We start from the raw sequence: 11,532 nt of genomic DNA on the forward strand, positions 1-11,532 counted from the left end.
AATTATTTACTGGAACAAAATTATTATTTATATGTATGTTTTAAAACACAGGTAAGAGTCCTAAACATGAATCCACCATCTAACATAGGAAAAAATTTATTACCAGTGTAGTGAAACCTATATGTGCCCCGGTTCTACCTTACTTTTCTCTTACACTGCCCCTCTAAATTAACTGCTTTCCAAATTTTGTGCTTATTATCTCCTTTTTCTTTCATTTGTGTGTACTTATTATATACATATGCGTATTTCTCTAAACAATGCATGGTTTAGTTTTGCTTTTTTTGATGATATAATTTGTGAGCCCTAGAAACAAACTGGCAAAATTAAATGATGAACAGCTCTGTATGATTACAAATTACCATTTGAAATTTTTAGCAGATGAATACTTTTGAAGATTAATTCCACATTACGTGGAAGACCCCCTAAATACTTCATTCAGTTAAGCCTTTTGTGACCAATAGCTTTCTGCAATGTTTTAGAAAAATCAGATTACATTTTTTCAATATTTACCAAATACACAGTATTCTGTATGAGAGAGAATAATCTCAAGTGATATTCTGTAGTTCATCAAATCTAAAATAATCTGCTGCTGGCACTTTCATGGTCTTACCTAAAGGTGCAAATGGTTTTTGTTTTGTTTTGTTTTTTCTCTTTTTTCCCCTTTTTTGAGAGATTTTTGCCATAGGGCACGTACGCTAGCAAGAAAGACAGAGAAAGAGAGACAGAAAGTGAGAAATCACCCCCCAGGCGGGATGGCCACGCCGCAATCCCTTCTCCATTCTCCTCTTGGGATCTTGGGCACGCATGCACACGCGCCCGGTATGAGTTTAAGCCACCAGGTCCAGGACTTGAACTGTGGTCAACTACATGGGAGCCCAGTGACATAGCCATTATGCTAACTGCTGGTCCCAGGTGCAAATGGTTTTCATACAACTATGTCTAACTGCCAGCAGTTGTGGAAAATTATCAGTGGTGAGATGTATTTCAAAGTTTTTGGTTTGGGTTTTTTTTGGCGGGGGGTGGGGTTGTCATAGGGCGAATGCGCTCACTAGAATTCAAACCATGGTTAGCCATGTGAGAATCAAGCACCTTCACCACCACACCACCTGCTAACCGCAAAATATTTAATTTTTTTATGTAAATACTCTAGAGATCAGCAATTCCAAGGTTGGGGTAGCAACCATAGGCTCGTTGGTATCTCTGGTATACTATTGGTTTTATCTTCATAATTATGATATATCCAAACCAATAAAGGATTTTATGTATTAATTTGTGTGGAGGCTTTTTTGGAGGGAAAAGAGAAGCAAATATGCTTTGTCCTTATTAGGGTCCACCTTTTTGGGGAAAATGATGGTAAAATTTTCCTTCATTTCATTAGAGGCCAGAATGAAGTTATATCCTTACCTTAGCAAAGGAATGCATTACATTGACAATTTAGGTATGATTTATACCTTTGAGACTTGAGAAAGCACCTACCTTCTCTAAGACAAAGGGGTAAGCTGCCTTTTTCAACATCTAAGAATAAATAGAGGCAGTGACTGCCTTTTAGGCAACAAAATGTGTGTAACATCAGCTTTTTGTGAATATTTATTTCTTGATAGGTTTTTTGTATTTTTTTTTAATTTCCACATTGTTTTCTCTTTTTGGCTTTTGTTTCATGTTTGTTTTTCAGTGCAGGGTTTTTTTTTATATGTACAATTAGATTTTTTTCTTTTGATTTCTAATTTCTAGACTACAAAGAATTTCTACCCCACAATTTTGAAAAACCTTTTGTAGTGCATCTAACTTTCTTTATAATTTGATAATATTAGTGTTATCCATAGGGAGTTCTCACTGATAGAATGTCAGATGGTTCTGATATATATAATTCCAAGGTATTCAGTATTTGTTTTTTTTTTTATTTTTAGAGAACCTAGAAAAGTTGTTCTTCATCGTGGCTCAACAGGCCTTGGTTTCAACATTGTAGGAGGTGAAGATGGAGAAGGAATATTTATTTCCTTTATCTTGGCTGGAGGACCTGCTGATTTAAGTGGAGAGCTCAGAAAAGGAGATCGTATTATATCGGTAGGAGATGTTAATCCAGAATAATATTTTAATTATTTTATCTGTTACCTGTTAATTATTAATAAGCAGATCTTTCCTTTTTATATCCTAAAATTATGGAATATCTTGGTTATTTTATTACCATTTACAACTGAATTATAGAATTATAGTGTCAAAGAACATGTTGTCTATGATAGATTTTCTTTTAATATTTGACTCATATAAAGAGTCTGTTCATGAATATGTTTGAAGGAAGTCTGTATGCTCTATTTGTTGGCTGTAAGGTTCTCAAGCTTGTTAGTAGTTACTCTGATGCTTCTTTATACTTTAATCTGTTGTCTGCTTGATCTTTTTTTTTTTCTTTTGGAGAGGTTTTTGCTATAGGGCACGTGCACTCGCCAGACAGACAGAGAGACACAGAGAGATAGAAAGCGAGAAATCACCCCCCAGAGGGGATGGCCACGCCGCCATCCCTTCTCCTCCATTCTCCTCTCGGGATCTTGGGTACGCATGCACACGCGCCCGGCGTGAGTTTAAGCCACCAGGTCCGGGACTCGAACCGCGATTGACTACGTGGGAGTCCAGCGACATAGCCATTACGCTAATGGGGGGTGATTTCTTGCTTTCTGTCTCTCTGTCTCTGTCTGTCTGTCTGGCGAGCGCACACGCCCTATAGCAAAAACCTCTCAAAAAAAGAAAAGGCTCGAATTGTCATCCTTTCCTGGCAAAATACACTTTTTTTATCACTATGTAATAATCCTTTTTAGTCATTGGAAAAGTCATGACTTTTTCTTTTCTGTTTTACTATGCAAAAGTGTATTGTGACTTTTCCAATGACCCAGTATTTATAATAATGGCTTTGCCCTAAAATCTATTTTGTCTGATATTAATATGGCTATCTGACATTTTTTCACTTGATATTTGCCTCATCTTTTCCTTTTTTAAAAAAATTTGCCTGATGGCTATGTAGCTGAACTCCCATGTAGTCGACTGCGGTTCGAGTGCCAGACCCGGTAGCTTAAACTCATGTCAGGCTCATGTGCGTGCGTGCCCAAGATCCCAAGAGGAGAATGGAGGAGAAGGGATTGTGGCATGGCCATCTCCACCCCACCCCCCCGGAGTGATTTCTCACTTTCTGTCTCTCTGGCAAGCACATGTACCCTGTAGCAAAAAAAAAAAAAAAAAAAAACCTCTCAAACAAAAAAAACATTTGCCAGAGGGTGTGTGCACTCACTGGAGAAGGACAAAAAGAGAACGAGTGAGAAAGCACACTTCAATGAAGCATAGTCACACTGCAATCCCTTCTTTTCCATTTCTCCCTCCTTTTTGGACTTCGGGCACATGCACAGTGTGTGGTTGTTTTTTTTTCCACATGACTGGGTCAGGGGCTTCTAAATTGAGCAGGTGGCCATGAGGCCATGGAGGGTCCACCCACCTTAATCACCAGGCCATAAGCTGACCCTCTTCTTTTACCTTCATTTTGTTTCTGTGCTTGCGTTATTACCCATACCATTTTAGACTAAAACTATCTATAGATCTGCTATTCTCCCTCATCACACACAAATACTTCCATCCTCATCATGTTGTTTCTAATATTTTACTTCTGTTTTATTTTTATGCCCCAAAATTTAATTATTTTGGTTTTGTTTAATGATCCATACAGTTTACAGTTTTCATCATCTCTTCTTGTATCTTCTTTCTTTGTTTCTCACTGGACTACTAAATAACATTTGGATTGGATAATTATTTGTCGTGCAGGACTATCTTTTCCACTGTGGAAGATTTAGCTTTTCTAGCTTTCTGTCTTCTACCTACTAGTTGAACTTCTTAGTCTTTATAGAAAGCAAAGATGTTCTTCAAAAATCTAAATGCACCGTAATGAGTTCCCTTGGTTTTTTCTTTCAGCAATGGTTTCTTAATGGTAAATGCTCTTAGACTTGATCTGGACATATCCTTATTTTATGCTCACTTATAAATTTAGTAATAATGTAGAATTCTAAGTTCACAATTATCATTTCTCAGTACTTTATAGGTACTGTTTTATGCTGTCTGGCTTCTTTATTACTGCTTAACAGAAGAGATCTTCTCTCTGGTTGTTTATAGGTGATTTTTCCCTCACTGATTGCTTTAAAGATCTCTGTTTTTAGGAGCAGAGGTGGCCTGGTATTAAGGCCCTGAACTCCCACTCCCATGTAGCATTTAATTTATTCTGTTTGGGATTTATTATACTTACCGAATCAGAAGAATCATGTCTTCCATTAGTTTTGAAAATTCCTTGGCAGTTGTTCTTTTCAAATCCTGACTTTCTCAGGATTACGCGTGTTCTTCTGTCCTTGAATTCCTATGAGTACATGTTACCATTTTGTTCTTAATATCTTTTAACTTCAATTTTATATTTAACAACAATGTCTCTTTGTACTTTATTTCAGTCATTTCTTCAGTTCTGTTATCTAGATTATATTTTCTTCATCTATATCTAACTATTTAAGCTAAAACTAAGATTTTAATTATTTTTTGGAGAGGTTTTTGTTTTGTTTTGTTTTATGTTTTTGTTTTTATTGCTGTAGGGTACGCGTGCTCGCCAGAAAGACAGAGAGACAGAAAGTGAGAATTCACACCCCCCCCCCCCCAGGTGGGATGGCCACACTGCAATTCCTTCTCCTCCATTCTCCTCTCGGGATCTTGGGTACACACACACACATGCCCAGTGTGAGTTTAAGCCACCGGGTCCGGGACTCGAACCGCAGTCAATTACATGGGAGTTCAGCAACATAGTCATTATGCTAACTGCTGGTTCCCTAAGATTTTAATTTTTAAGTACTATTTTTTCAGGCATGTTCCTTTCGATTCTTTTTTCAGTCTGCTTTGGTAGTTTTAATAGGGTCTTGATTGTATACACCATCTTATATGCTTTTAGGTTTTTCTGTTAAACATTCTTCTTTTGTTTTCTATGTATAATAACTATTTTCTAAAATTTATTTGTATCTAATACATGTTACCTTGCGGTACTTCATGGTGAATTGTTTTCTCACGTACCAAACTTTGCATCACAACCTTATTTTCACTGTATTTATTTGTGGGAATCTGATGTTGTCTAAATTAGGAGTGGCATTCCAGTGAAATGCATGGTAGTGTCCTAGAAGAATTGTTCTTATTACCATCCTCCCAATGGAAAAATTAAAATCTAGAGATGAATTTTCTATTAGTAGCTAATAATAGCTAATAAATGTGACAGGATTTACCATAAACACTATTTTAGTATGTTTTGTTTTTAATTTAAAAAGTGTAAGATACCAGTTTCTGAAACTTTAGGATTTGAGATGTAGAAACAACCTTATATCCTGGGTCGGTAGTGCTATTCCGTATTGCTAAGTATTTTAAGTCACTTTTTTCCTACAAATCAGCAGAGGCCTTTTCAAGTACAAAATACAAATAATGCCAGGAAATACTCTGTACTTCCCACTGAAGGTAAGTGTGGGTAGAAAGGATAGGGACACATCCAGCAATGTAAGCTGCATCTTCTGTGCAGTTTTCACTTCAGTCCCTCTCCCATCTGACTGTCCTCTGAACGTGCTTGGGTATATCAGCACCTTCCTGCATTCCGTTTTGTGGTTTTTTTTTTTTTTTTTTTTTTTTTTTTTTTTTTTTGAGAATCATGTGTATTTAAAGTAAATACTGAAACGAGGCCAAAAGGAGAAATAACTGATCATTTACAAAAGAAATAGAAATATATTTTTGTTTTAGTTGTTCTGGGATTATTGTGTAATCAACTAGTATTTGAATGAATATAATTCTTGGTCACTTGAGTCTTTAAATATCTAGTAATGCTTTATTAAAGATTATAGTAGTATAATTTTAGAAAATTATTAATATGGAGTTTAGACTATTTTCTGCTTAAAACAACAGAATAATCGGGGATTATAATATGTATTATAGAAGTGAAATGTAAGATCACTTAAGCACAAATCAAAAGCAAAGATGAAATTATATCATTGTTTCTTACATGATTTATGAAGTAGTATCAGGTTTTGGTAAACAGACTGTGATGAATTATAATCTCTAGCAGAAACACTAAAAATACTACAAAGCAGTATAATTTTTAAAATTAATGCAGTGAGGCCAGCACGTGGCATGGTGGTTAACACACAGGACTCCCACATGGCTGACTGTGATTCAAGCCCCAGACCTGGACCCTGGGGGAAGTGATGTCTCACTTTCCTTCTCTTTGTCTCTCTCTCTAACGAGTACACACACACTGTGACAAAAAACTAAAAAATAAAAATTAATACAGAAGATTGAATATTAAAAAAAAATACATGCTTCACAAAAAAGAAAAGTGGAACAGACAGCAGACAGGGTAAATAAAAAGTAATACCAAAATATGAGATTGAAATTTAGTAACTTCATTATAGTAAACTCTCCAGTAAAGATTCAGAAATTGTCAGCTTAATTTTAGAAGAGCAAGATCCAGGAACCACCAGGTGGCATAATGGTTACATCACTGGACTCCCATATAGTTGACCATGGTTTGAGTCCCAGACTGGGCAGCTTAAAACTAAAGCCAGGCACATTGTGTGTGCTCAAGATCCTAAGAGGAGAATGGAGGAGAAGGAGTTGTGGTGTGGCCAGCCCCTTAGGAGGTAATTTCTCACTTTCTGTCTGTCTCTCTGGTGAGTGCACTTGCCCTACAGCAAAAATCATTTTTAAAAAAGTAAGTTCCAACTATATATTGTTCATCAGAAATTCACTTTAATAATAAAGTCTAATGTGTTGCAAAAACAAGAAGTAGAAGTGCAAAAAACAGAAGCTACTGTATCAATATGAGACAAAATAGAATTCAAGAAAAATTAGTGCTGCTATAAATAGATTTCATAATGACAAATGCATCATTTCATCTAGATGATGGTTCTAAGTATGAATGTGCCTAGTTAGCCTTTCAGTGTACATAAACCAGAAATGGTCGAACTAAGGAGAGAAATGGATAGTTCTTTATCACTAGTGGAGATTTAAACAGCTTTTTCTGATGGCCTAAGTAAACAAAAAGAAAAGAAACTCAGTTCTTACCTTATATCATATATGAACATTAACTAGAAATGGATCATAGCACTAACTTTCAAGAAAATATACCAGAAATATCTTTCTGAACTTGTATAGGGACATTTCTTAAATATGAGAGTAATTCAGAAAGATCGTGAAAAAATAGAATTCAAGTATGAGTTTACTTTGGATGAAAAAAAAATCATAAGTCTTTGTGTTGTGTTTTCATCGTACACATTTGCCATGAACTTTCTGAAGATTCTACCAAACCACGAGCCAAGTCAATTCAGTGGATAAGACTGTCTTTTTAAGATATGATGCTGGGACAACTGGATATTTGCATGCAAAAATATAAACTACCCAGTCTTAATCCAGACATAAAACTTAAATCTAAGTTGACTATAGACTTAGATGTAAAACTTGAAACTATCATAGTCCTAGAAGAAAACATCAGAGATTATCTTTGCAGCACTGGGTTAGGCAGCAGCTCCTTAGATGACATACATAAAGCACTGACGGTTTAAGGGATGCCATTAAAAACAGACAAGCCACATAGTTGTAAAACCTATTCTCCATACGTATATCTGACAAAAGATTTTTATCTAGGATATATAAGTATCTCCTCAAATAACAATAAAAAGGTAAGTAACCCAATTTTAAAATGTGCAAAGGACTTAAACAGATTTCACAAGAGAAGATACATGCATGACCAGTAAGCACATGAAAAGGTGCTTAAGATTAGGCATCAGGGAAATGCAAAAGCCAGAGTGAAGGAGTTTGAAAGAATCTGAGGAGTGATTAAATGTTTTGTAGCTTGGTTTTGGTGGTGACTACACAGCATACACGTTTGTCAAAATTCTCAGCTGTATACTAAAAAAAGATTATGTCTAAATAAAAATAGATATTTTTAAAGCCATAATGAAATACCATGTTCTACTCAGTTGAATAGCTAAAGAAAAACACTAATGGCAGTATTCTTTAGTGAGGATGTGGAGCCACTGTAGCTGTCATTACTGTTGGAAATGTAGAGTGGTACAACCACCACAAGAACTTGGGGAGTTCTGTTTGTTTGTTTTAAGAATTATTTATTTGGGGGCCTTGAAAATAACCTGCATTTTCAGTGAAAACCAGTTCACTGGCATCCACTGAAAGGATCAGAAGAGGAGAAGTCTTCCACAGCCTCAGTCCAAAAGAATGGTCTCCGTTTGACCTTTCTGGAGGTTCCTGGAATACCCTGTTTGTAAAGCTGTGTCTATTTGATCTAATTCAGAGGTCTTCCAGAGCAAAAAGCCTTTTTTTGTGGGGTAATTGTTTAAATAACAGGCACCTTCTGTCTGCCAGAGGCATTGGACAAACATTTGGGCCAAACAGTAGGCTGATCAGAAAATTTAAGAGCTGGGAAATATTTTCTCCATAGGGTCTTTGAAAACTTATAGCATATTCCTTGGAAGGCCATGTACACAATTCAGGGCTGTGTGCAGTTGTGTGCATGCTCAGGAAAGACCTGAAAAGGCCCTAAACCTCTCACCTCTGCTGACCATGAGGCTTTGTGTGAGCAAGACATGAAGATTAAGACGAACCCGAGGGGCGCCATCAAGTAACATAAACATCCAGAAAGCTCAGTGCACTTTTAAGTGGAATAAATGAAGAGATCCATACTCCAGAAACACAAACTGTCAAAAGCCAAAACAATATGTATATTTTTTAATTGCCAGAGAATATGTGTGCTTGCCAGAGAGACAAAGGCAACAAGAGAGCATTAAGAGAGAGAGCACCCTACAATGTGGCATGGTCACACCACAATCCTTTCTCCTCCCTTTCTTCATCTTTTGGAATTTGGGGGCATGCACATAAATGCATCCAGCATGTTTTTCAAGCTGTTTGGCTAAGATTTGAACCATGGTCAGCCATATGGGATCTGGCTCCCTTAATATCTAGACTATAGGGGCAACCCAAAAGAAAGTATTTGAAAGCAGCAAAAGAGAAATGATTTGTTATGTGTAAGGAATCCTCAATAAGATTAACCACTGTTTTCTTATCAGAAAACATGGAGGCCAGAAGGCAGTGAGGTAGCATATTCAAAATTCTAAAATAAATATTTAAATAAATAAATATAAATCTGTTGACCAAGGATTCTGTATTCAGCCAAGTTATCCTTTGGAAACAGAAGTAAGAATATACGCTCAGGTAAATAAAAACTGAGGGAGTTCATCTCTAGTAAATGCTTTAAGACAAGTACTAAAGAGAATCTGCCTCCTGCTACTGTGAAAGGACACTAGAGAAGAACTCAAATTTACATCAAGAAAAAGTAGTATCAGTAATGGTAACCATTGGTTGTCAGAAAAGTCACAACACATTTTTGCAACAAATGGCGCTAGTTCATTTTGGGAAGTACAGGAGTCATTCTATGACATTGCTGTGATATTTGACAGCTGACACTTCTAGCTTCATTCAAAAAGAATTAAATGATTTGGTTGAGTTTTGGAGATTTTATAGCAAGTTGAAGGTGGAAGGCCAAACTGTGCGTTTTGGTGATGTTTTGCTTCAATAGAGGGAAGGAGCACCTTAAGATTGTGAAAAGTTGCAGATAGTTTACAGTGACTGTGCTCTACAAGAAAGTTAGTGCCAACGATGCTTCACAAAATTCCGTGCTGGTGATTTTAATCTCAACAATGCACCTTGGTCAAGGAGGCCCACCAAGGTTGATGACGACAAAATAAAGGCATTAAGTCAAGCCCACATTACATGACATAAGAGACTGCAGAAACATTGAACATCATCACTCAAGCGTTCACAACCACCTAAAAAAGCTAGGATACATAAGTAAGCTTTTGATATTTGGATTCCTTATGAACCCAAAGAAGTTCATTTGACCACATGTATAAACATCTGTTATATGCTCATTAAACTTGAGGAAATGACCCTTTTTTGAAGTGACTGCTAACTGCTGATGACAAGTGGATTGTTTACATCAATGTGGTGCCCAAAGAGTCTTGATCCCGATGTAACGATTCGCCCTAAACAACAGCGAAAGCATTCATCAGAAGAAGGTTATGCTCTCATCGTGGTAGGATTTTAAAGGTGTTGTGTTTCTCAAGCTCCTACCAGGGAACCAGACAGGCAATTCAAATGTGTACTGTTGGTAATTGGACAGTTTGAACAAATTCATTATCCAGAAATGTCCGAGCTCGTTGATCATAAAGGAGTTGTGTTCTATCACAGCAACGCAAGACCACACATAAGTTTGGTCACCCATCAAAAATTTTTGGAGCTTAGATGGGATGTGCTGCCACACCCACCCTACTTACCTGACCTTGCACTATCAGACCCACTTGTTTTACTGTCTTCAAAACTCCTTTCATGGTATAACATTCAGTTCAGATGAGGCTGTAAATTAGCACCTTATTCAGTTTTTCACCTACCAAGACAGGCTCATCTGTGAATGAGGAATTATGAAGCCTACTTAAAGATGGCAAAAGGTTATCAGACAAAACAGGCAATATGTCACTGATTGATCTTTGTTCTTTATATAAATAAATGACCTTTGAAAAATATATGTCATGACTTTTCTGACAACCTAATACATAGATTGGAGGAGGGGGAGACGGTAAGAAATCGCCACCCCCAGGTGGAATGAATAATCATGCATACGTACCTGGCATGATTTCCAAGCCACCAGGCCCGGGACTCAAGTCACTCATTCAGTCTTGTGGGATCCAGCTACCTTAACCTCCACCCGCTGGGTCGTGTCTTTGCTTGTCTGTTTTTAATGTGAGAGAGAGATTTTTCAACAGGGTCTCTCCATAGAGTCTGTCTACCCTAACCTCCCAGTTAGCTGGATCATTGACATATTACCAATCCCAACATGTCCAAATCGGCCCAGCATCCAAACCTGGCGTTCCATATGGCTCTAGCATAACACAGCAGTACCTTACTACCTATGCTGCCACAGCTGGGCCTATAAGTATATTTTATTTGTACTTCTGTTTTTCTCCAATCTGATTTAAAAGACAACCGAGGGGCCGGCAGATGGCATAGTGGTTAAGGGTGCTGGACTCCCACATGGCTAAAACCCTGGACCTGGCAGCTTGCTTTCTTGCTTTCCCTTACTCTCTTTTTCTCACTCTGTCCCTCTCTGATAAAATTAAAATAAAGTTAAATAAAATAGTTCTTAAAAACAAACAAACAAAAAACTACTGAATAAAGCAGTAATTGCAGACCTGTTTTGATGGATGCACATTGTATAAAGATTTAATTTATATGATAGCATCACAAAAGAGTAGAAGGATCAGAGTTAGGTAAAAATCACAGTTTTTAAAATTAAGTCTGTACTGGGAACCAGCATTTAGCGTAATGACTATGTCGCTAGATTCCCACATAGTCGACTGCGGTTCGAGTCCCGGATCCAGTGGCTTAAACTCACGCTGGACGCGTGTGCGTGCATGCCCAAGA

At 37.1% G+C, this 11,532-nt stretch overlaps 1 protein-coding gene across 5 annotated transcripts in view; it reads left to right on the plus strand.

Annotated features, from left to right (window-relative positions):
• DLG1 (discs large MAGUK scaffold protein 1) overlaps nucleotides 1-11,532 on the plus strand; it is a 331,865-nt gene that overhangs the window by 239,927 nt on the left and 80,406 nt on the right. For all 5 annotated transcript variants that reach the window (XM_006156759.3, XM_006156761.3, XM_006156762.3 and 2 more), the window contains one exon: nucleotides 1,908-2,064. In XM_006156759.3, coding sequence (XP_006156821.1) covers nucleotides 1,908-2,064 — 157 coding nt within the window. The remainder of the gene's footprint in view (nucleotides 1-1,907; nucleotides 2,065-11,532) is intronic.

The sequence above is a fragment of the Tupaia chinensis genome, unplaced genomic scaffold (assembly GCF_000334495.1).
Source record: "Tupaia chinensis unplaced genomic scaffold, TupChi_1.0 Scaffold000515_1, whole genome shotgun sequence".
Taxonomy (NCBI): Eukaryota; Metazoa; Chordata; class Mammalia; order Scandentia; family Tupaiidae; genus Tupaia; species Tupaia belangeri.